The following is a 22,731-nucleotide window of genomic DNA, read 5'->3' as shown; positions in this document are numbered from 1 at the left end:
GGCCCAGGAGCGTCGACTGCCGCCTGGAGTGCTTGGAGACCATGATGCGCAGCGGCGACGGCAGCCGCGGCGGCCGCAGCCTGGGCGGCGAAATCGGAATGGATGTCTGCATGATGTGTCTGGTGGCTGTCGGCGTCTGCACCTTGCTGCGCGGCACCGGGGTCGGCGGCTGTGCTGTCGCTTGTCGATGACGGTGGTGGTGGATAACTCGACATGCTCGACGCGTCCCTTTGTCCGGTTGATCCTCCGGTTGGCGCTGGCGATTTTTCGGCGAAGATCCGGTAGAATTGCGGGTGTTTGCAGGAAACGAGTTGGGGCAATAAAAAGATGTGAAGGTGAAGAGGCACGTGACTTTTGCCTTCAAACCGCATGGAAGTGACACCTGAATACCCATATTACCTGATTACGGTTCTGCCTCATACGAAGCCTTCTCTATTCTTGGTCCAGCCTTCTAGAATCAGACGCCAATTTACAAGGTGCTCACCATCCTAGAATAACCACAAAAGCTCTACACATGCGACATAAATGCCTGCCCGATCAACATCACGGTAGACTGATTCGGGGGAGAGCCCGCTGGCGCAGGATGGACTCGCCAAGCACCGCTGCTCTCGCAACCACATAGTCAAAACCAAACGGTGCGTGGATGAGGAGCTTGGCCCACGCTGGGAGGGCAGAAGCCACTTCCAGAAGGTTGGTTACCCCCATATCGTACACTTGGCGGCCGAGGAAGAGAGCAAAGTACGTCCCGGCCGGGATGGTCAGGACATAAACGGCGATGAGGCCAAAGTCGACTGCAGTGGATCCCATCCACAAGTACCATTCCGTCCAGGAAGGGAAAGGGGACATGTAAGCGAACCCAACGTGGAGCCCCAAGTAAAGGACTTGAAAGTGGAGAGGGTAGACCATGAGGGCGATGCTGATTCCGTCTTGCGGATGTTGCGGATGCACGCTGCTGTCTGCAAAGGTCTCGGCGGGCAATTGCGGTCGGCCGTTGCCATCATGATTTCGACCTGCAGATGATGGCCTGAGGGCTGCGCCGAATCCGAGCCAGAACGGCGTGATGGGACTCTTGGGACCCGGCGGCGGTCTGGCAAAGTCGAGGGGTGTGTGCCGGTACGTGAGCAGATAGTCTAGTCCCACCTCGCCCGACTGCTCACAGAAATGAGCAATTCTCGTGTCCATGCCGCAGATCCTCTGGGCTTCCGGGTTGAGCGGCTTGTAGTACTAGAAGAATAAGGTATGGGCAGTGTCGGAGAGTACGCAACAGTGGTGACCTCGAGAGTACAGAACCCGAGCCCCTATGGACCCCGGGCAGCGCAAGACCAGCAGAACAATGCCATTTGGGCTATCGATACCCCCCTGGCCAACCATCCGCCTTGTTGGTCGATTTGATGTCATCAGTCAAAAGATCAGGGAGCTCGAGGTAGTGGTTTGCCACTAAATTTGCGAGTTGTTGGTTGTCAATCAGCAAAGGGGTTCAGTTAGGCGGGGCCACAAGGATGCCTCCCATGTCGGCAAAGAAGGCGTGATGGATGGCCCACTGCGGGTATCCGAGCCGGGCAAAGGCGCGAGCCAACTGGCCAGCCCGAAAGCCATTGCTCGGCCGCCGTGGCAACGAGGACTTCCGGGAAGAAGATGGCAAAGAGCTGCCACCGAAACTTGTTCAGCAGCCATCAACGCCGTCGCTCTCGAACGTGGCTGGAGGAAATATCGGGACAGAGCGACGTTCAAGTGCAATGCCAAATCGTGCTCAGACTGCTGACAAGTATGTCGCGTGTCCCGCGGGCATTGGCCGAGTAGACCCATCCATGTACCAGATCTGGCGGTGGGACAGGGGCCATTCCCCTTCAAAGTTCGAAGCGGACGTCGCGTTCTATCAGTGGTAGTCGCCAGTTCTCCGGATGGAGCTTTGCACCGCTTCAAGAAGCAATGTCCAACCTTAGGGAAGCAGCCCACATTCAACGCGGCTTTTCGACCTTGAAGGAGGAATTGTCGTCATCGCGCTCCCGTCGTGTTTGTCGCGGCCACGGTGGAACAATTGCGCTTGGAAACTGCCTGCCAGAACAAAGGAACATGGTTAATGCTGTTTGATAGTCCTTTTGCCTGAGAAGATCATTCCATGGGCGGTTGAGTTGTTGATAGTCAACCGAGGAGGATTGTATCGTGCTTTGCGATGCGATGGTTGCCGAGCCGACAAAGGACATGGCATGACGCGGCCTGACAGCGCTTGCAATAGCCCAAACCCACGCAGTTTGCATGGTGACGGCTCTCGTCTCAGAAGGGAGGTTCAGGGGAGGTGGACGAAGGGAGGGATGTAGCGTCCAAATCCGTTTCGTAGGGGCACTGAGACATAGATAAACAGGCTGCAAACGCAGTCAAAATGGAAAGTGTAGCGAGGGTTGAAGAAATGACAGAGGAATACAAAGAAGTATTAGGATTACAAAGAGGTGTCGCATTCGCACACCACTGGCGTTTCGTCGCGGAATCCGACACGCGGCTCTGCACCCAGTCCCTTGACCATCACTGTAGCAAAGATCTTCCGATGGCTCCTTCTCATGAGACCGCCATCAACCGAACTTCAGCTGCCGTGCGGGCCTTTTTCTCCAAGCGCGAGCCGTTTCGCCTGTTTCATGGCTCGACCAACAGCACCAGGGCCGGCGCACGAAGGGAGGGTGGTCGACATCAACGCGCGCTCAACAACATGCTCAAAGTCGGCGAGGCTTTAAATACTGCCGTGATTGAGTCAAATGTGCATGGACAAGTTTGTGCAGGCCACGCTTGCCCGTGGCTTGGTCCGACCCGTCGTGATGGAGTTCCCAGGCACCACGGTTCGTGGCGGTTTTGCCGGCAGCGCAGGTGAGAAGAGCTCCTTCCGGTACGGCTACTTCGACCAAACCGTCAAATCCATCAAAGTGGTTCTGGCCACGGGAGACATGGCTCACACTTCACCCTCCGAAAACCCGGACCTCTTCCGTGGTGCGGGCGGAACAGCCGGGACCCTGGACATCGTCACCAAACTCGAGGTCGGGCTCATCCCGGCAAGGCGGTTTGTGGAACTCGCATATCATCGGTACAAGACGGTCGCGGACACGCTCACGGCCGTGCGGCATGCTACCGAGGACCCGGCAAACGACTAGTGGACGGGATCCTCTTCTCCAAGACGCTCGGCCTTGATATGACGGGAAAACTGACCGACGACCTCCAGCTCAGCCGACGGCCCCAAACCTTTACTGGCTCCTGGGACGACTGGTTCTACCTTCACGCCAAACGACGGGCGGAGTTGGAGCTCGAAACGAACGCGGATAATCCGGATCCCTGCCCGCCCACAGGCTATGTGTCTTGGTCGAGTACCTCTTCCGCTACAATCGGGGAGGTTCCTGGATGGGTGCCCAGGCGTTTGCCTACTCTCCCTTCGTCCCTTTCAACCGCCTTACCCGCTGGGTTCTGAACGACTTCATGCACACCCAGATGCTGTACCGTGCGCTGCAGGGAAGCAACGTATCGTTGGCCAGATAGTGCAGGACCTGCGCTGCCGTACAGCACCGCCGAGGCGTTCATCGACTACACGGCAGAGGTTCTGGACATCTGGCCACTATGGCTCTGCCCTCTGAGAGCGATCGATCTGCCTGCGTTCCATCCATACTACCGTGGTCCAAGCAGCGATGGACCGCCGCAGCCGATGATCAACATTGGCCTCTGGGAAGCGGCGTCGGGGGATGTTGAAGCGTGTGCAGCAAAACAGAGAGCTGAAGCACAGGCTCGCAGAGCTGGGCGGCCGGAAGGTGCTGTACGCACATACCTACTACACCGAGGACGGGTTCTGGGCTGTGTATGATCGGGCCTGCTACGAGGGATTGCGTGAGAGGTATAGAGCGGCGACGCTAACGCCCCTGTCGATAAGGTTCATATTGACGCTGCCAAGTCGAAGTTGGTCACGAATGGGAAGTGTTCTTGGATGGATGGTTAGCTTGCCTCTGGCCCCTTCCAGGGCCTGCTTAGAACCATTTGCGCCATCCGGAGCAAGGACTGATTGATCCATCGTCAAGCTTGCTGGAAAGGGGGAGAGGGGTCTTTGCGGGAGGTGGAAGACCGAAGCGGTGGCAGCTAAGAAAAACCCTGCCTTCACCTCGACATATCGTTGCCGCTTTGGGACAGAACTGACCCTGGTGCCGTGCCATATTTCCTCTAGGTATGGTTTCAGTCACCAGTGTTTTTTTTTTTTTTTTTCTCTTTTTGGTTTTCGGCCTCGGAAGGTGGAATTTGGTACCGCACAGCCTCTCCTACCGCTTTCAGTGAAACTTGCGAATGCATTCTTCGGAAGCCTACTGCGCCAAGTTGCATTCAGCCGCTGAGGAGACGGCATTTGTCTCGGCCATCCCAGGTGCCATTTCCCCGCAGGCACATAGTTGCCTGCCAGATCCTAGCACACCGGGATTCGATCACGGCAACCACGATCGACACGGGATGTGGAGCAAGTTGGCTGATCATCAGCGTTTACATTTGCACCCTGGCACCAGGTATTTAATCGGGCTTCAGACCAGCGTAGGTGCGTTGGGTACTTTGGTTCCTTCAAATTCGGCCACAACCAGGTTATCGTTGAAGTTCGTATTATTTACCCTTTCGAATTCTCACTCCACCAGGTATAACCCTGTCGTCGAGATGTCCTCTCTCTACACCTTCTTCACGGCACTGGTATGTCTCTCGGCCTGTGCCACATCGGTCCTCGCATCGCCCAAGATCCCTGCAGCTCCGGGCTTGACATACCTTTACTCGCTCAACTGCACGTTGGGCCCGTCCATCCAGGTCGGCGGCGGTCCGCACGGCACTCGTGTCGTGATTCCCATCATTGGCGGAACTTTTTCAGGGCCACGACTGTCCGGTAATCACGGCCTCCCTACCTTGTTCCGCTAGCTCACAATGAATACCATGCTAAGACGCCCCTTACAGGCAAGGTGCTCAACCTGGGGGCTGACTGGGGCTTGGTCGACAAGAACGGAACTTTCTCGGCCGACACTCGGTACCAGCTGCAGACCGACGATGGCGCGCATATCTTTATCCGCACCTCTGGGCCGGCGCAGCCAGACGGGCACTTGCACCTGCGCATGGTTTTCGAGACGGGTAGCGACAAATACTACTGTCTCAACAACATTGTCGCTGTTGGTATCCTGACGTCGAAAACGGGCTATGTCCTGATCGACGGCTGGCAGCTGGAAAGCCCAAAGAAGTAAGGGCAGGTCGTCAGGTCAAGTCAAATAAGTATCTGGCAGTTCCAGAAAGTCCAGTGTCAGAGCCACATGCTACATGTGATTGATAGAATAGCCGTCATACTCACAGATATCATGATATGCATGACCACAACGGGCAGACCACATCGAAGTCGGGTTCACTAGGCTACTGGGTCGTCGAGGCTCATGCCAGATGCTATCATATTTCATAAAACGGGCGGATGCACTTGTACATTAGTCCAACCTAGGGACCTTGTACTACCATATTGATCACGCATTTGGTCCACTACCCCGAGAATTCGCTTTCTTCAAGTTTCTCACGGCCGCTCCCTCTCAGCAAAATCCACAGGCTTCGCAAAATCCACCAAAAATCTCACCATCCACCGATCAAGCCGAAAAGCCCCCTTCCCATCCCCACCATCACCACTATCACCACTACCCCTACTACCCCCCCCGGACCCATTAGGAAGCGCCGCAGGCCCCAGACACGCGGCATGCACAGCCGCAAGCCGGCTAAACGACGCGGCCAGGCTCGGCCAGTAGATACGAAGCCGGCTAACAACGCCAAAACTGCGTTCCAGCCTAGCGCGGGCTCGAGCAATCTCGGCCTCGTCGGTGCTGAAGAGGAGGGAGTAGGTGTGCACGGACGAGGCTACGACGAGCATGTGGCCTGCTAGTGGGTGGCGGACTTCTATCTTGGAGCTTGTTTTGTTGTTGTTGATATTGTTTCTCGGGTCTTCGGGTGGTTGTTGGCCGCTTGCCGAGTACATGATGTCGCAGAGGTGAGCAGCGTGGGATTGGCATCGCGCGGCGTAGTGAGTGCTGTTGCTGCTGATACCGAGGCCGATGTTGGTGTTGGTGTGGGAGAATGGGCTGGGTGAAGGGGGTTGGTGGCTCTCGGGGGCGAGGCTGCTGTGCAGGAAGCGGTAGAAGAGCAGCTGGCCGGCGTGGTGGAAGTTAAGGTGCAGCACGACAAACGCAGTGCCGCAGCCCTGGTCGGCCCAGTAGTGCAAGTTGTCTGGGGTGTACTCCATGTCCGGTGGCAGCTCGGTGTGCCAGGAGTCGAGGGCCGCAGAGAGGTCCGCCACGGACGAGTCTCGAACTCTGGCCGAGTCTCGGTCATCGGAGGCGGCTTTGGCGTTGAGAGCGTTGATCTCGTACAGGATGCCATTGAGCTTGATCATCTGCGCTATTAGCGACGTCGAAAGATCCGAGTCTGGACGCAGTCGGCGGTCCAGTCCCCGCTGAGAAACGACCGGCGGCTCTGCTGGTGTCAAGCGGAGAAACACACGCTCGTCCATGGGCATGGGAATGTCATAGCGTGGCTGTATCGCCCTGGGGAGGCCCAATCCCGTGGACGACCACGTGTCGGTTGCAACGGCTGACCACCATACTGTCTCGCGTAAGCGTACAGACAAGAAGGATAACATTGGACAAGCAGGGCCAAGGCTTACCTCGTAAATTGACTTCCTGCTCGATGAGCGACTTCGCTGGCATGTTGGGAAGATCGAGTATCATAGCCATCCGGCAGGCGATGGTGTAAAAGATGGACTCGGCTACCGAGTCCATCTCGACAACTTGGTTCGCGCCCAGCAGAATGCACGCTTGGATGGTGGTCAAACACGTCTTGTGTAAGTCGAGCAGCCTCTCGCATTCCTTGGCGTACGACCGGCCTCGATGTTTGGGGTCGATGTGGGCGAGGGATGGGTGGGAGGAGAAGCGGGCTGCAAGTCCAAAAACACCGAAGAGGAGGACTTTGGGAATGCTCCCATCTCGAACGCGGGCTTTGAACGACGGTGAGTGAAATAAGTTGTGAAAGGTTATGTGAATGTAGCGGAAGTAGAGGTCGACAAGCTCGTTGCACAGGTCTTGATCAGGCATGAGGGCTGCCGCCGAAATAGGGGGGGCCCCATCGCGGCGGACGCTGACCAAAGGTTCGTATCCATCCTCGGAGCTTGGAGCGTCTGACCTCTGCTCGACGGTGCACTGGAAACCACGTCGAATGCAGAACTTGCAGCTTGTCCCTCGGCGGGGGCGGTCACATCTTTTGCGGCGATCGCTGTGGAATGTTAGCCGCACCCAAAGGGAAAAAGTGGTCAACAAGACTCGGATGGACAGCACTCGCCGACAAGCAACACAGGCTGACAGGGGTCTCATATGAGCAGCGAGCAGGTAGACGGCAAATCTCAGCGACCTCTCGCGGTTGAAGTCCTTTGCAAATTCGGCAGACCCGGAAGGACATGGTAGCGACGGCTTGCTTCCTCGACAGCGCCGCCCGAGGCCAAGGCCTGGACCGCTCAATCACCTCTGAAGTACCTCAGCTTATCTCCACACCCCACGCCATTTCCCCGCATTTCTCCAATTTCTCATGGTTTGCGAGGGGTTGACTCATTAACCACACCCCCTTTCGACTTCCAAAGGCAACGGACGGGCATCTTGGTCAAATTGGTAGCCACTTCCTATGTTCCTTGAGGGAGAGAAATTTCTTTCCGATCACAGTTCCGACTACGTAGATTGCTATCCTCCCTCTTTGTCGGTTGAGTACCTAAGTACAGATTCAGCGTCAAGGCATGCTGTCACATATTCTCGCCGCAACTTCTCAAGTTCCATTTGCCGGCTGCTTGTACTCCACCCCGTTGATCGTCGTCGTCAACGTGCCATTTGCCTGAAACACGTTGGTCACAGCATGGATCTCGAGATGGAACCCGCCAGGGCTCGTCTTCTTGGTCGCCCGGACCACGCCCGTCTGCACAATGTCCGAGTACCAGTGGACCAGGTTATTCCAGACGTCAGGGAGCTTAATCTCGACCGAGACTTGCTCGTGGCCGTTCACGACGTAGCCGCGTTCGTCGGAATAGTTCTGGTACGTAACCGAGACTGACCCGATGCGGCCGGCAATCACTGGGTCTTCACCGAGGACCACGTCGGCGTCCCCGGAGACGCGACCGCGGATGGTGTAGTTGCCGGGCAGCAAGCTGTACGGCGATTCGGGGAGCGTAGAGCCCGGCGGGAATGGCGTGGCCCAGGGGATGTAATCCGGAACGTCAAAGACCTTGACCGGCTTGCCTGGTTTCCGACTGGTGAGTCGGGCGAGCATGACGCGGTATGTCCGGCCGCCTTCGGCTGTCGAGACCGGGCAGGGCAGGGGGTTGGCGCCGCCGCAGGCCGGCGGGACCACCAGCGCCTGCCAGTAGACGATCTTGGTGCCGTCATGGGAGAAGGCGGGATCGGCTCTGCCGTTCCAGTTCGGGTCGTTGGCGCTGCCGTTGCTTCCGTCGCCGCCCGCGTTGACTTGCTGGCCGAAGTAGTCGCCGCGGTCTCCGTAGCGGTCGATGAGAATGGGCTGGAAGAATCGGCGCTCGTGGTTGTTGCGCGTGGAGGATGCGGCCGTCACGGCGACGATGTCGACCAGCGGGGGCAGCCAGCGCATGCCTGACATCCACATCTGCCGCTGGGACACGCGCGTGTCCATTGCGACAAACCACTTGTTGTCGGGGGAGAAGGCGACGGGGTCGGTGTAGTCCGGGTGGCTGGTGAGACGCCGCACAGCTCCCGTCACGACGTGGACGGCAAGTACGTCAATGTTGTTGGCCTCCCACGGCGCACCAATGTAGAGAATCTCGTCGCCGGCGCCGCTGAAACCACGGAGTTCGCCCACCGTGATGGCAGCGCGGTTGACGCGCAGCTCGCCGCCCTCAGCCGCGATGGGTGCTCTCAGCTTTTCGTCCCGAGCGTCCAACAGGCTCACGTTGACGAGGTCGTAGCGAGGAGCAAGAGGCTCGCCCACGGTGGGATTAGCGTTGAACTGGAGGCGGCCAAAGTAGCAGAACTGGCCGCCGTTCGCGGTGAACGAGCTCCAGCCCATGTGCACGTCGTCAGGGTGCAGGCGCAGCTCACGGGGGACGCCGCCCCGGCCGGAACCATCCACAGTGATGGGCCAGTGGATTGGATAGATGTGTGTCCGATTCGCAGTGCACCCGTCGCTGGCCAAGTCGACTCCGCCACAGTCGAGGATATTGTGGCCCCAGAGAGCCTTCTTTCCGCTCCGGAACACGTGGGGATAGTCCCTCTCTGGGTCGAGCGACCGGGCCTGATCAGGGGGTACGCCGCAGCTGAGGCACTTCCATGGATCGCCGTTGGGGAAGGTGGTGCCGTCAGCCTTGATGAGGATCAGCTGCTCGCCCGCGTAGATGCTGGCCGGGTTGGGGGCCGCGGGCGCGCCGACAAACTCGACGTTGACAATGACGTGGTTCCCGTCCGGGGTGAAATCACCGGCCTGGAAGCTGAGAGTCTCGATACCGATGCACCCGGTCCGCCGCGGGTTGATGAGAGGCGTACAGGCCCCCTCGGCGCGGCTCGGTGCAACGGGTGGCAGGGGAAGCTCAACCACATCAATAGGCTCCGGCCTTGGAGGCCTTTGGGATGTCGATGCCGCGTCGACGTCTTGACCGGAAGCCGCGACGGCAATGGTAATGACGGAGAGAAGACTGCGAAGAATGCGCATGGTGGAGGTGACCAGACGCGATTCACCGGGAGAGGCCTGGAGAAAGCATCATGAAAACGCACCGATATACCCGGGCAACAAAGCCTGTTTTATCTTCCAGCAACGTCTCATCACCGTGGACCTTATGTTTCCGTGTCGTCGGTGTTGAGGGTCGCGAGCTGCGAGGAGACCAAGTTCGTCCGAACCCAGTCGTGACCCAGACCATCCAAGAGGCTGCCTCAATACGCGTATTCGTGTGGTGTCCTGGCCTGCATACTGAGAATCGTACCCCGGATCTCGCGGATTGTCTGATCGTTCACCTTCCCCACAAAGAATTGCGGGGTGCTTCTGAAGGATTTCTGCAGACAGGTGGTGCCCTGAAGCTTGTGAAAATCTCGACGTCGGGAAACCCGTCGGAGAACTTCCCCGCATCCCCCACCTCGCGCGCTAGCTATTCTCAGACGGCATTGGGCCAATGATTGGGGCTCACTTCCCCGCGATTGCAAGGGGGAGGAGGGTCTGCCTGTTCGACAGAATCTGTTGTGTCCGGTGATGAAGGTCTAGGTCCTCGTCCCTGGAACGAGCCATGTTGGTGCTCGAAGTTTAACATGTGTTCCGAGCAATAACCTGACTTGTCTATCGTCAATGGGCTCCCAACCTCTCGGTGTGACTGCCGGGTTGTCTTACACCGATCGGAACAGCTACTGGCGGCAATCCATGATTCCAATTCCATGACATCCCGAAGGCTGCTCCTTCAAAAGGGTGGCGCTCTCGGTCCATTGCAATCGACCTGAACTGGATCGTCTCAAGGACTCGATTCAGTTGACTTGGGCGTCTTGCCTATTTCCACCCACAGCACAGTATACACCCTTGCACCTTCGCATCCACCACTTCTTCTTGGTCACCTACATTGTCAGCGTTCTCTTCCTTGACTCATTTCTTGAGCTATGGGACACGACGAGAAGGCGAACAGAAATGAGGTAGGGCGGCCCGATGCGGTTGACTGGGTGGAAGACACGACCGGCGTCGACATGACGTCCAAGGATGCAGCGGCGGACGCGGCCGTCAGAGGCCAGGCCACGACGGGATACGAGACCCTGACCCTGTGGGAGACGGTCATGACGTTCAAGGTGAGCACTGCCGTGTGCTTCTTCGCCGCCTTCAGCGCCGCGACAGATGGCTATCAGATCGGGTAAGTTGACCATGATGGGGCTTTCTCCCACGCTTTGCTTCGGAGGGGATTTGAGACTGACAACTCTTTCTCCAGCATGAACTCGGGTATCGTCGCCAACAAGGGCTTCATCCGCCAGTTTGCTACGCAGACCACCGCCGATGGAAGCCGAGTGCTCGCATCGCCCGTCCTCGCTGGCTGGAGCTCCATCCAGTCTGTGGGTCAGATCGTCGGCATGGTGTCCCTCTCGTTCATCTCGAGCCGCTACGGACGCAAGGTCGCCATGTATACCTACTGGTTCATCCTGGCGTGCAGCATCATCGCCGAGTGTCTTGCCAGGGACTGGCAGGTGTGGCTCGTCGCCAAGCTGCTCGCCGGCATCGGTGTCGGCTGCATGCAGTCCACGCTGCCGACCTATATATCAGAGGTCGCCCCCGTGCGCATCCGTGGCGGCCTGTTGATGCTCTACAGCCTTTGGTGGACCGTGGGCACCTTCTTCGCCTACATTGCCATGCAGACCATGAACCGTCAGCATCCCGACGAGTACCTCACGCCCATCTACACGCAGTGGGCCCAAATTGGCCTCATGCTGGTCATCTACGTCTTCCTCCCGGAGTCCCCAGCCTGGTGCGTCACACGCGGCGACATGGCGAGGGCCAAGCGCGAGCTCAGGAAGCTCCATCGCGGCGTCCGCGGCTTCGACTTGGATAAGCAGCTCGAAATCATGGTCCTGGCGGCTGAGCACGAGGAGGCCGTGGCGGCCGAACAGAAACGCGTGCCTTGGTATTCCATCTTCCGCGGCGTCGACGGCTTCCGGACCGTCATCGCCCTCTGGACGAACCTGTCGCAGCAGTTCATTGGCCTCACCCTCTTCAGCACGTTCGGCACCTACTTCTTCCAGCAAGCCGGCCTGCCGGATCCCTTCATGATCAAGTGCATCACGTCGTCCATCAACATCGCCACCATCATCGTCGTGGTCGGCCTGGCGGACCAGGTCGGCCGGAGATGGATCGCGTGCACCGCGACGACCGTTATGTGGTTGTGCTGCGTCATCATCGGCATCTTGGGCGTGACAACGCGCGTCGAAGCCACCAACTACGTGCTCGTACTCTTTGCATGCTTCTGGAGTGAGTGTGATCCGTTAGGGAAACTGAACAGCTATGCTGACATTCAAATTTAGATATGGGTATGACAGCCAACGGAGCGGCCGGATGGGGCTTCATCGGTGAAATCTCGTCGCAGCGACTCCGGCCGTACACGGCCGGGTTCGGTGCTGCATGCACTTGCGTTGCCGGCGTGGCCATGGGCCAGCTGACGCCCTACATGGTCAACCAGAACCAGTGGAACTGGGGTCTCAAGACCGGCTGGTTCTACGCCGGTGTCGGTCTTCCCTTCATGGTCGGCATGTGGCTGCTGATTCCCGAAACTGCCCGGTAAGTTCACGTCGACACCTCTGGCACATCTCGTCATGATGTCTGCGGATCTTGATGCAACCCAAGGGCTAACCTGGTGATGCCTCCTGTTTAGTCGCTCCGCTGCCGAGCTTGACGAGTTGTTTGAGCGGAAGATTAAGCCGTGGCGGTTCCACAAGACCGAGACTGCCACCCAGCGTCTCCTCAAGCAGCAAAAGGCGGAACAAGCCGAGGAATAAGACGACCCGCATGTTCCCATTTTGCTATGGTTCGGTCAGGAATCGCGTTTAAGGGTTGGGAGGAATCTTCGTACGGTTGGATTGGGCTCTCTTCCCTGAACACATGCAGGTCCCGAGCCGGGTTTATGATCTTAAGATTCTGGTCACTAAGACGCGCAGATGTCTGGCAGGCTTAAGTACAAGTATTATGGTATACTCAAGCCAGCTTGCACTTCACACCCCCCGAGTGCAAATACCGCGGGCTCAGAGGAGTGTCAAGATGAGAGAGGTCACGGTGTGAGCGAAACCCAGAGCAGCTCAGCTTCAGATGCTGCTAACCCAACGACCGGACGATTGCTGGAAGGTAAAGCAGAGCTGTTACTTCAGGTTTTCCTCTGCCTTCTGCGGTCAAATACTGATCCAAGGCACATAGAGACGTTTCCTTGCTGATCGTGAATGGGCAAGGGAAAAGTGAATAGGTGGCGCGCCGTCGTAGGATTTTGGTCTCAACTGTTAGCGGAGACACCCACGGGACGGATCATATAGATCACAGAAGCAACTTGAAAACCCACATGAAACTCTGAGTTGACCGTTGCCCGGTGTTTTCTGTCATCTGCTTCAACTCGGCATCAAGATGCCAAGCCACTGAAACCAGGACCGTGATGAACCGACGGGCTGGAAGTGCTTCGCCTCGATGTGGTTGCATGTTGCGTCCCATGGCCCCAACCAATCGCTGTCAACATAGGCATACTTCAGCTTCGGAACATATGTGCATGCCATGACAGAGCGGAAAGCACCATGTCCATGTCGCATTGCATTAGCGCCGGCAAAGTTCCCATGTGATGGTTTCCCGACGTGTTTTCCGACGACCACAGCAACACAGGTGGGGGGAGAGAATTTGGAGGGGGAGGCGAGAGCAAGACAGTTTTCCCGGGACAAGTCATACCGAATTGCCATTAGTACATGCCTTGGATATGTTCTCAGGCCTAGTAGCTCGGTGTCTGCACATGCAATACACCGACAGTCGGGATCATGTGGCCATGCCATGCCGAGATGAGGTGAGAGTTCGGGAATTTGCACGTGGGCGCACCGAAAGTTTACTGTTCATTCCTTGACCTTGGCTCCAGCGACGGTCTCACCGGAACTTTGAAGCACGCGGCAGATGACAGGTGTTGGCTTGCCTCTGATTATGACAGGGCACTGATCCGATTACAGCATTGAAGTTTGCGGTTCTCCTGAGGTAGTATGCAGTTGTATCTAGGACACTGGTATCTGGAGCTTGAATGTACGGTACTCATTCCCCGCCATACTAACACCATCACGAAGAGACTCCCCTGCGCCTCTTGAAGGTGTCCCTGAGGTACAACGCCGAGTTCTTAGGCGTCCTCTTCAGCGTTTCGTAGTCCACATGAACTATTCCGTAGCGGGGCCCATAACCAGCAGACCATTCTGAGCAATGACAGCTTTAGCAACACTGCAGAAAAAAGGGCAACCAGAGAAATAGCACTCACCGTAGTTGTCCATCAAGCTCCACACATAGTACCCCTTAACCGCAACCCCATCTTCGTAAATGGCCCGGGAAATGGCGTCGAGATACAGACCAAGATACCGCTGGCGGAACTTGTCGTCGACTGCCGTCGCCAGGTCGTCCTCTCCAACACACGGGCAGCCATTTTCGGTGACGATGATGGGCACATGGTACCGTTCCCAAACCCAACCGAGGAGCTTCCGGAACCCTTCTGGCGCCACACGCAACCAGCCCATTGCCGAGGCCGGACCGACCTCCTTTCCTTCGCTATTGACCGACGATTCCTCAATATTACCCGTCCAGTCGTCCTCGGCCGGCGGCTCGCTCAGCTTCCGAGCGTACTTGGTCGAGTAGTGGTTCATGCCGTAGAAGGCGTTGAGCGGGGCGGCCTGCCGGAGGAGGTCACGCTCCTCAGGCATGAACTCGGGCAGCCGCGAGCCGAGATAGGAGCGCATCTCGGCGGGGTAGTCCCTGCCCAGGAACACCGGGTCGCCGAACCAGCCGATGTAAAACACCATGCGGCGCTTGGCGGCGGCGCGGTCAGCGGGGCTACCGGCGTCGAAGGGCTCGTAGAAGTGGCCGTTTAGCACGATGGAGATGTCGCCCTTCTGCGACGGCTGGAACTCGCAGGCGTACATGAGCACGACATCGGTGTGGGACAGCAGGATGGTGTGGCCGACGCGCCACGGCTCCGTCTTCGTGTCGGTGCCAGCTTCGCGGCAGTGGCCTGGCGCCAGCGTGCCGTTGAGATGGGCAAAGATGGATGTGATGTACGGCTCGTTGAACGTCACCCATTTCCGGACGCGGTCGCCAAACTGGGTAAAGCACAGTCGCGCATATCGCGCAAAGTCGGCGCGGAACTCGGCCGTGTCGAGCAGGCCGCCGTAGCGGTCGTACAGGGCCTGTGGCGTGTCCCAGTGGTACAGCGTGACTACGGGCTTAATGCCGCGGGCAACAAGACGGTTGATGAGGTCGTTGTAGAAGGCGAGGCCCTTTTCGTTAACGGGGTCATTGCGTCCTCCAAGGGGGATGACGCGAGACCACGAGATGGAGAAGCGGTACACTTCAATGCCGAGGGAAGCCATCAGGTCCACGTCTTCGGGCATGCGGTTGTAGTGATCGCAGCTGACGTCGGCGTGCTGGCCGTTGGTGCGGGACGGCTGAAGGTGCGAGTACGTGTCCCAGACGGACTTGCCCTTCCCATCTTGCGACGCGGCCCCCTCGATCTGGTAGGCTGCCGTGGCGGCCCCCCAGCCGAAGTCCTCGGGGAGCCGGAGTTCTTCGACAGGCAGATCGTGGCCGAGGGAGTGACTGTAGGTGACGGCAACGTCGGCAGCCGAGAACATGGATGCCTCCTGGGACATGGCGGGCAGCAAGCAACAGACAGGTACTGTGACTTGGGTAGTTGTAGATTATGCCACCGCGGTAGAGGAGATGAAGTCAAGGACAGTGAGAACGTTCGGGCGCTGCGGACCGTCTTGGCCTAGGGTTGTAGTGAAAACATGGAGGGGCCCGGGACCACCGGGAGTACATGTAAAGGTGCAGTCTCGTCAGACCCAGGTATTCCCCACATGCTCCTCATTCGTATCATGCTTTCGATTCGGCGGGATCCAAATCCGGCTCCAACGGGTTGTTGTCTGCAAGTTAAGAACTGTGGATGCTGGACTGGTAAGAGGAGGGAGGGGGTGGGTCACTGAGCCCCAGCGGGGACAGTGTGCAGCGAGCCCCATAGTGCTCGGCATAACTCACTGCGAGGCTCACGTCTGCCAGTCCGGATTCCCCTTTTCACATTGAACCACCCGCACCAGCCTACTGGCCTCGACGCCACCAGTTGACACCTCTCGAGCCCTGTACACCGCACTCATTGTCCCGTTCTGAGATCTGAACTCTTATCCCTAGGCCAACCAACCACGGTGCACCGCCATGACGACAGTGGCAAACGTTCAGTTCGAGCATTATCACGAACCCAACACCTTGGGAGTGGACGAGACCGAGCCGCGCCTGTCGTGGAAGCTGATCAATGCTCCCAGCGGTTTCCGTCAGCAAGGATACGAGGTCGAGCTATCGGTGCAACACGTGTGGGCTCGGTACACTGACTTGTCTATCGTCAAGCACAAGTCCACGCTCAGCACCCTCGTCCCGTGGCCGTTCGACGAGCCGCTACAGTCCCGCCAGAGGATATCAGTGCGGGTGAGGGTGTGGGATGAACATGACGTCCTCACGGATTGGAGTGAGCCCGCTCGTCTCGAGGTCGGCTTGCTCAACCGCACCGTCGACTGGACCGCGCAGCGCATCACCGCCCCGTGGGCACCGTCCACATCATGCTCGGAGCCCGAGCAACTCTTCAGAAAGACATTCATGGTGGAGGAACCGATCGACAAAGCGCGTCTCTACATCACGACACAAGGAGTCTACGAAGCTGAGATCAACGGTTCCCGCATCGGGGATGCCTTCCTTCCACCCGGCTGGACGGCTTACGATGGCCGACTTCAGTACCAGACCTACGACGTCACCGGTGCCTTGTCTCATGGCACTAACTGTCTGGGAGTTCGGGTTGCCGAAGGATGGTTCTGCGGACGGATAGGCTTCGAAGGTGGCCATCGAAACATTTGGGGCCCTTATCCAGCACTGATGGCGCAGCTCGAAATCACCTACTCGGATGGCCGAATCCAGACGGTATGCACGGATGACTCTTGGACTGTGATTAAGGGTCCCATCCGGATGGCCGAGATCTACGACGGCGAGAAATATGACGCCACGATGGAAGTGCCGCTGTGGTCATGTGCAGCGAGCGGGTTTCAAGCCGGTTGGGGGTCTGTCCTTGTCCTGCCGCCACTCCCCGACGCTGTCCGACTGACGGCCGGCTTTGGCGAGCCCGTCCGGCGTATCGAAACCCTTCAACCGGTCCAGAAAATACTCTCCCCTTCGGGCAGAACCATCGTGGATTTTGGGCAGAACCTGGTAGGCTACGTCCGGGTCAAGGGGATTAGTGGCGCCCGCCAGAGCAAGATCACATTGTCTCACGCCGAGGTCCTGGAGAACGGCGAACTGGGAACCCGTCCACTACGGCTCTGTAAGGCTACAGACGAGTACACGCTCAAGGGTGCGCCGGAAGGTGAAGACTACGAACCACGGTTCACCTTCCACGGATTTCGGTACGTTCAGGTGGATGGCTGGCCCGGCACCTTGGATTTGGCGTCGATCGAGGCCGTAGTGTGCCACAGCGACATGAAGAGCGCTGGCGACTTTGCGTGTTCGGAGCAATTGCTGAACAAGCTGTATCACAACGTTTGCTGGGGCATGAGAGGGAACTTCTTCTCGGTCCCGACCGACTGCCCTCAGCGCGATGAGAGACTAGGATGGACCGGCGATCTCGCCCTTTTTGCACCCACGGCTGTGTTGATATACGACTGCTTCAACCTGCTCAAGAACTGGCTCATCGACGTCGAGCACGACCAACGCGTCCTTGGCGGAGTGCCGCCCATGGTGAGCCCCAACGCCACGCTTCCCGATCCCGTATGGTGTCGGAAAGTCCCATGCGCAATATGGCACGACGTCACGGTCTTGGCCCCTTGGGCCCTGTATCAAGAGACTGGCGACTTGAGCATCCTTGCTCAGCAGTACAATAGCATGCTGGAGTGGATGAGGGTGCTGCCGCGGAACAAGTCGGGTCTAACACACCTTTGGGATACCACTGTATTCCAGTTGGGGGTGAGTGCCCCCCGTGATCTGAGACCAACGATCGTTTAAAACTAAATTCCGTCCCTTCTAATGTAGGACTGGCTCGATCCTGCAGCACCACCAGACCAGCCCTGGAAGTCTGCCACGGACGCGAAGATGGTGGCCAACATGTTCCTCATCCAGAGCCTGGATGTCATGGCCAAGATATCAAACCTCCTCGGCCGCGCACCGGAACACAAACGCTTCACGCTCGAAGCAGCCGCCGCCCGCGCCGAGTTCCACCAGGAATACGTAACACCCAACGGCCGCATCGTCTCCGACACACAAGCCGCTTACGCGCTAGCCATCTGCTTAGACATTTTGCACCCCTCCCAAATCCCCCGCGCCGGCGCCCGCCTGGCCGAGCTCGTTCGCAAAAACAACTTTCGCATCGGCACCGGCTTCGCGGGCACCCCCTTCCTGTGCGAGGCGCTGGCGGCGACGGGCCACCTGCAGGTAGCCTTTGCCGCGCTGCTCGAAACGGGCTGCCCGTCGTGGCTGTACCCCGTCACCATGGGCGCCACAACCGTGTGGGAGCGTTGGGACAGCATGCTACCCGACGGGAGCATCAACCCGGGCGAGATGACGTCGTTTAACCACTATGCCTTTGGTGCTGTCGCGAAGTTTCTGTATGAGCGCGTTGCGGGCCTGCGGAGGCTGAATCCTGGCTGGACGCGGTGCCACGTTGAGCCTGCTGTTGGAGCGAGGTTCACCAGTGCGTCCGCTTCGCATGAGACGCCGAGGGGAACTGTGTCGTGCCGGTGGAGCACGAGATCTGTCGTCGGTGGTAGTGAGGGGGTCGAAGAAATGCTGCTGAGTGTGCGTGTGCCGTATGGCACGACAGTCGAGGTGGTGCTGCCCACGATGGATCATGTTGAGAGACGGGAGGTGGTTGAGCATGGGACTTGGTCGTTCCAAACGACGTTTACGAGGGACTATGAGTGGCCGGTGCTGCCCCTGAAGCCCAAGTCATGAGCGGTAGTGTAGACCAGGGGTTTTTCTTGGAACATCAGTGTTAAAATGGGCAGTGGTGCGAACTGATTACGAGCAAAGACAAATCTTGATCTTTTTGATGGGGATTGAGCGCAAAGCGGGGGCCAAACCCGCAACTTGAGATAAACTCTCTTTAAGTTTCACTGTCCAAGCTTCTCACGCTATGCCGATTGAGCCAGTCGGACAGGCTCAGGTATTTATGTTCACATGACTGGCAACAAGTGAACGTATTATATGGGGCTTACTTGATGCCCCTTGCTCCTGGCGGTGGAAGACTCGGCAGCCCCGAACCTGCCCTTAGATAATCAAGGATTGCCGCAAGGTGATAGTGGAATGTTCACTCTTCAATCCATTAACAGCATGTGGCAAAGTATAATCTTGCAATGGCCGAAGCGTCACTTGCTGGGTTCGCTGGCAGTTTTTATACATCTGCAATGATTGCTGACAGGTTCACAAGATATCATACCTTAGTTTTTAGCACACCATCCAACGTACACTATAAGCGTGTGTATATTGTAAGCGAGTGTGCATTTTTTTTACCGCCCGACATCAACTAACGTCATCCTCAATTGTGATAACTACGTATATTAACGTTAAGAACCAACTAACGTTAACTTTAACTTAGCGATCGTTGCAGGTCCCGCTAGGATAGTCAGAAAACAACCTTCTCTCTAGGAACGTCTCCGTGCCTTGTTCTTACACCTACCAGGATAAGGCGCGTAACGAGGACTATTACTGTGCTGGACGTCGATGACGAGTGATAGGACGGTAGTCTGACGGTTCGGCGGGGCTAGAGGATTAGGACTACGATTGGAACTCGGAGCTGGACGAGGATCAGGATATAGTACAGCAAGGTTGAAGACAAGGCAGAAGTAGAGATTCACATCAGGTACTAAGTGCCAAAAGGGGAGATAGTCCGGTTTACTACAGGTTTACTATGAAACGATGTTTTCAAGGGTACCACAACACTCACCCCCTCGCCCCCCTAATAACCCCCTCCACCTCATCCAACCCCGTCAACTTCCCCACCACCCCTTCCATCAACCCACACGGCACCGCCGTCGCCACCCTCGCCAGCAAAGCACTCTCCCCACGCCAAATCACCGCCGGCGGGTTCCGCCCCAGCAACAATCCCACCACCTCGCCCGCCCACTGCTCCGGTGTCACGCCCCGCTCCCGCAGCGCCTCCTGGCTCATGGCGCGCTCCACCAGCTCGCGAGCCGGCGCGTAGATCGAGTCCTCGGGCAATCTGTCGGCGCGGGTACTGTCGTTGAAGTTGCTATTACTGATAATGTTGGTCTTGACGCCGGCTGTCTTGAGGTCGATGACGCGGATGTCGAACGGCGCGAGCTCCATGCGCAGCGTGGCGGTGAGCATGGCGAGGGCGGCTTTGGAGGCGTTGTAGATGCCCTGGAATGGGAGGGCGGCGACGGAGCCGACCGAGGTGTGGTTTACGATTAGGGGGCGGAAGGCTGAGGCTGGTGTGGTGGAGCGCAGGAGCAGCGGGAGGAAGGCTTGTGTGACGGCGAGCTGGGCCCAGACGTTTAGATCGAAGAGCTCACGCGCTGCCGGGAGGGAGGCGTCGGCGAGAGGCATGGTGTGGTTGCCTGCGGCGTTGTTGATGAGGATGTCGAGGCCTTTGGTGGCGGGGAGAGAGGCAGTCACGGACGCGACCGCGGATGCGACTGAGGGCGCGGAGGTCACGTCCAAGGGGAGCGTTTGGATACCCTGCTCGGCAAAAGGGGATAGCTTGGATGTGTTCCGTGCTGTGGCGTAAACGTTATGTCCGGCGCTGTGGAAGGCGACGGCCAGAGCTGCGCCCATTCCGCCTGGGGAGCATCCGGTAATGAGGACGGTGAGCTTATCGGTAGACGACATAATCTATGCTGTAGTTTGATGGCCAGACTTTGGTTTAAACCAGTGATAAGGGCTCAGTGGACAACAGTGTAGGGAGATGTGGTGCTCAAACATGTTTTGGTAGCTCATTTTGCCGCCCGTCATCTTTCAACTTATACAAAGCATCCGATACGCAAACTGGCAGCAGCCTTGTCAGAAGCGCAGCACGTATGGAAATGGCGGCCTGGAAAGGATCGAAAAAGCGTCAGTGCGCAAGACGCGTGAAGACGTGGTTGCCTCTTACCCTGAACCCTGCCGCTACGACGCAATTGGCAAGTCATGCTGATAAGGCGAGCGTGGCGATCATGAGCAGCGCCAGGGCTGAGAGCGCCGACTCGGCTATCTGGAGCTGGATTTGTTGGGAGCGCTGGAATAAACGCGATGTTTGAACACATCGCATCTGGCAGCAATCAGGGGGAGAACAGGCAGAGTCCAGGCAGCCATGGCAAAATCCGGCAGCGCGCTCGAACCGTAGCCCCATTGCTCTTAAGTGTTTGCAGAAAACGAGCCATGCGGTCCGGGACGGTGAAGTCGGCCAGGAGGAACATACTGAGCCAACAGAACGAGCCCTGTGGCCGACGGAGCGAGAACACCTTGGCGAGTTGCGTGATGCTCGGCTTGATGACCACAAGGGCCGAGCTCAGCCAGGGGCTAACAAGATGACATTTGAGATTGGGCTGCCAAAAGATGCTCCAGATGACAAACGCAATGGACCGCGGGTCCATGCTCAGCGTCATGTAATATGGGAGGTCTGCGACGTACTGGCGGATACTGCTGGCTGTACACTCGGATGCGGATGTGGCGCTGTCGATGCTGGGTCTCCCGAGCAAAAGAGCAAGGAACTGTGACTGTAGGCCGTCAGGGCGAGAGAACGGGAGGGCTAGAGCGGCCAAGCATGCGGCCGTCGGCGGCAATATCTCGGACTCCTGACCATTGCGTCTGTGCCTAGGCGCGATAGTTCAAACGGACGGCAAAACTCAATCAGGAGTTCCATGGCTTCTGCGGAATTTCGCGGGGGTTCCTCCAAGCAAAAGGGTGCCGGGCCGTTTGGCGGTAAGGACCACGAAGCGCGTATCGCCAGAACAATTGGCGGCCACGGAGGGAAGTGCGCCCCAGCCACCAACCAACCCAGCTTCGGCGAGAGAATAGCGCAGAGCCAGTCGCCCGAGCCATCATCCAGCTCTGGATCCGGCACGTGCCACAACGGTCGGCCGGTAATGTAGCCCTTACTGGGGAGATTGTTAGGAAGCGCAGGAATGTACTAAGTCTACAACATGATGCCGGGATTTGCGAGCTCGGCGGCAAAGGCATATCGAAGAATCGAGTCGGCGAGCTTGGCAAAACGAGCCCAAGTCGCGCGACTGTTGTGGAAGATGCGGTCAATCTGAGCCGATTCTGGGATAAGAAGGTCGTTTTCGGCACGTATCAGGTTATCGGGGAGCTCGGAGGAACTGCTTGACGTTTCCGAGGCATAGCCATCATCTTCGGTGGGCTGGATCGCGTCGTCAGCGACCGTGAGTGCGGTGCGGTCGCTAGGGGGCTTGTCGTAGTCGGTTTGAATGGCATGGTTCCCTGTGCGTATCCGGTTGAGAATGTGTCTTCGCGAAGAGCTTGGTTGGCGTCCCCACTCAGGGTCAGTAATCCGTAGTGCCCATGGAGTCCGGACCCAGTGTTGCCGGTAAGAAGGAAAATGCAAACGATGGCCAAAAAGAGTCACATCTGGGATCCAGTCTTAATGTTACACGCACCGGTAGCTGCTTCTTATTCCTTGAGTGCCAGGTGACTTAAATGTTTAGCTAACGTGTTTGATAAGCGAGCGCCGCGGATAAGCGAGCGCCGCACTTTTACCTACCCTATAACAACTATCCTCAATTGCAACATACCAACACTAGGAACCAACTATAATGACATCAGAAACAGCTGAATCAGACGGTTCTCCAGCCTCCTGGCAAGTGCGTGCGTTATGGCCAGGCTTGCCGCAGACACCACAGCACCGAACCTTCGTGCGACCCCCACCTACACCACTCCCTTCCGGCTGTGTTTCTTGCAATGCCTCCCCGCCCACAGTCTTCTGGTTCAGCAAAT

At 57.7% G+C, this 22,731-nt stretch overlaps 11 protein-coding genes across 11 annotated transcripts; 4 read left to right on the top strand and 7 right to left on the bottom strand.

Annotated features, from left to right (window-relative positions):
- Positions 1-469: 469 nt before the first annotated feature.
- Positions 470-1,459, bottom strand: N657DRAFT_649887 (uncharacterized protein). Its single transcript, XM_062793820.1, has one exon. The coding sequence runs from the start codon at positions 1,180-1,182 to the stop codon at positions 544-546; it is 639 nt and encodes a 212-aa protein (XP_062643513.1). The 5' UTR covers positions 1,183-1,459; the 3' UTR covers positions 470-543.
- Positions 1,460-1,879: 420 nt separating this feature from the next.
- Positions 1,880-2,416, bottom strand: N657DRAFT_248227 (uncharacterized protein). The gene has a single exon (XM_062786424.1). The coding sequence runs from the start codon at positions 2,256-2,258 to the stop codon at positions 1,959-1,961; it is 300 nt and encodes a 99-aa protein (XP_062643512.1). The 5' UTR covers positions 2,259-2,416; the 3' UTR covers positions 1,880-1,958.
- A 139-nt stretch (positions 2,417-2,555) lies between these two features.
- On the top strand, positions 2,556-4,082 carry N657DRAFT_666497 (uncharacterized protein; the record flags this gene model as incomplete). The annotated part of the gene is made up of 7 exons (XM_062795342.1): positions 2,556-2,710; positions 2,744-3,101; positions 3,161-3,279; positions 3,330-3,503; positions 3,541-3,708; positions 3,743-3,901; positions 4,000-4,082. The coding sequence occupies 7 exons, from the start codon at positions 2,556-2,558 to the stop codon at positions 4,028-4,030; spliced, it is 1,164 nt and encodes a 387-aa protein (XP_062643511.1). The 3' UTR covers positions 4,031-4,082.
- A 186-nt stretch (positions 4,083-4,268) lies between these two features.
- On the top strand, positions 4,269-5,529 carry N657DRAFT_666496 (uncharacterized protein). Its single transcript, XM_062795341.1, has 3 exons — positions 4,269-4,546; positions 4,641-4,879; positions 4,948-5,529. The coding sequence occupies exons 2-3, from the start codon at positions 4,660-4,662 to the stop codon at positions 5,226-5,228; spliced, it is 501 nt and encodes a 166-aa protein (XP_062643510.1). The 5' UTR covers positions 4,269-4,546; positions 4,641-4,659; the 3' UTR covers positions 5,229-5,529.
- A 13-nt stretch (positions 5,530-5,542) lies between these two features.
- On the bottom strand, positions 5,543-7,496 carry N657DRAFT_674704 (uncharacterized protein; the record flags this gene model as incomplete). The annotated part of the gene is made up of 2 exons (XM_062795771.1): positions 6,680-7,496; positions 5,543-6,618 (listed from the first exon to the last, which is right to left on the bottom strand). Exons 1-2 carry the CDS (start codon positions 7,380-7,382, stop codon positions 5,543-5,545), a joined length of 1,779 nt encoding a protein of 592 aa, XP_062643509.1. The 5' UTR covers positions 7,383-7,496.
- Positions 7,497-7,701: 205 nt separating this feature from the next.
- On the bottom strand, positions 7,702-10,074 carry N657DRAFT_649884 (uncharacterized protein). The gene has a single exon (XM_062793819.1). The coding sequence runs from the start codon at positions 9,727-9,729 to the stop codon at positions 7,825-7,827; it is 1,905 nt and encodes a 634-aa protein (XP_062643508.1). The 5' UTR covers positions 9,730-10,074; the 3' UTR covers positions 7,702-7,824.
- Positions 10,075-10,739: 665 nt separating this feature from the next.
- On the top strand, positions 10,740-12,530 carry N657DRAFT_581180 (general substrate transporter; the record flags this gene model as incomplete). Its single annotated transcript, XM_062789505.1, has 4 exons — positions 10,740-10,900; positions 10,976-12,006; positions 12,060-12,312; positions 12,407-12,530. 4 exons carry the CDS (start codon positions 10,740-10,742, stop codon positions 12,528-12,530), a joined length of 1,569 nt encoding a protein of 522 aa, XP_062643507.1.
- An 841-nt stretch (positions 12,531-13,371) lies between these two features.
- Positions 13,372-15,689, bottom strand: N657DRAFT_626296 (glycoside hydrolase family 1 protein). The gene is made up of 2 exons (XM_062790783.1): positions 14,021-15,689; positions 13,372-13,958 (listed from the first exon to the last, which is right to left on the bottom strand). The coding sequence occupies exons 1-2, from the start codon at positions 15,399-15,401 to the stop codon at positions 13,828-13,830; spliced, it is 1,512 nt and encodes a 503-aa protein (XP_062643506.1). The 5' UTR covers positions 15,402-15,689; the 3' UTR covers positions 13,372-13,827.
- Positions 15,690-15,941: 252 nt separating this feature from the next.
- On the top strand, positions 15,942-18,835 carry N657DRAFT_604012 (glycoside hydrolase family 78 protein). The gene is made up of 2 exons (XM_062790163.1): positions 15,942-17,748; positions 17,815-18,835. The coding sequence occupies exons 1-2, from the start codon at positions 15,961-15,963 to the stop codon at positions 18,730-18,732; spliced, it is 2,706 nt and encodes a 901-aa protein (XP_062643505.1). The 5' UTR covers positions 15,942-15,960; the 3' UTR covers positions 18,733-18,835.
- Positions 18,836-19,674: 839 nt separating this feature from the next.
- Positions 19,675-20,628, bottom strand: N657DRAFT_674699 (short-chain dehydrogenase; the record flags this gene model as incomplete). The annotated part of the gene is made up of 2 exons (XM_062795770.1): positions 19,675-19,685; positions 19,800-20,628. The coding sequence occupies 2 exons, from the start codon at positions 20,626-20,628 to the stop codon at positions 19,675-19,677; spliced, it is 840 nt and encodes a 279-aa protein (XP_062643504.1).
- A 295-nt stretch (positions 20,629-20,923) lies between these two features.
- On the bottom strand, positions 20,924-22,527 carry N657DRAFT_684202 (uncharacterized protein; the record flags this gene model as incomplete). The annotated part of the gene is made up of 5 exons (XM_062796652.1): positions 20,924-21,046; positions 21,117-21,494; positions 21,578-21,875; positions 21,918-22,244; positions 22,499-22,527. 5 exons carry the CDS (start codon positions 22,525-22,527, stop codon positions 20,924-20,926), a joined length of 1,155 nt encoding a protein of 384 aa, XP_062643503.1.
- Between the last annotated feature and the right edge of the window lie 204 nt (positions 22,528-22,731).

Source organism: Parathielavia appendiculata (genome assembly GCF_033297405.1).
Source record: "Parathielavia appendiculata strain CBS 731.68 unplaced genomic scaffold N657scaffold_23, whole genome shotgun sequence".
Classification (NCBI taxonomy): Eukaryota; Fungi; Ascomycota; class Sordariomycetes; order Sordariales; family Chaetomiaceae; genus Parathielavia; species Parathielavia appendiculata.
This window is presented reverse-complemented; position numbering and strand designations above follow the sequence as displayed.

Excerpts from the sequence above, each read along its gene's own strand:
- N657DRAFT_649887 (XM_062793820.1), bottom strand. The coding sequence starts at position 1,182 with ATGGACACGAGAATTGCTCATTTCTGTGAGCAGTCGGGCGAGGTGGGA.
- N657DRAFT_248227 (XM_062786424.1), bottom strand. The coding sequence starts at position 2,258 with ATGCAAACTGCGTGGGTTTGGGCTATTGCAAGCGCTGTCAGGCCGCGT.
- N657DRAFT_666496 (XM_062795341.1), top strand. The coding sequence starts at position 4,660 with ATGTCCTCTCTCTACACCTTCTTCACGGCACTGGTATGTCTCTCGGCC. Across the intron at positions 4,880-4,947 it reads TTCAGGGCCACGACTGTCCG|GCAAGGTGCTCAACCTGGGG; the intron begins GTAATCACGGCC and ends CGCCCCTTACAG.
- N657DRAFT_649884 (XM_062793819.1), bottom strand. The coding sequence starts at position 9,729 with ATGCGCATTCTTCGCAGTCTTCTCTCCGTCATTACCATTGCCGTCGCG.
- N657DRAFT_626296 (XM_062790783.1), bottom strand. The coding sequence starts at position 15,401 with ATGTCCCAGGAGGCATCCATGTTCTCGGCTGCCGACGTTGCCGTCACC. Across the intron at positions 13,959-14,020 it reads GAGCTTGATGGACAACTACG|AATGGTCTGCTGGTTATGGG; the intron begins GTGAGTGCTATT and ends GTCATTGCTCAG.
- N657DRAFT_604012 (XM_062790163.1), top strand. The coding sequence starts at position 15,961 with ATGACGACAGTGGCAAACGTTCAGTTCGAGCATTATCACGAACCCAAC. Across the intron at positions 17,749-17,814 it reads CCACTGTATTCCAGTTGGGG|GACTGGCTCGATCCTGCAGC; the intron begins GTGAGTGCCCCC and ends CTTCTAATGTAG.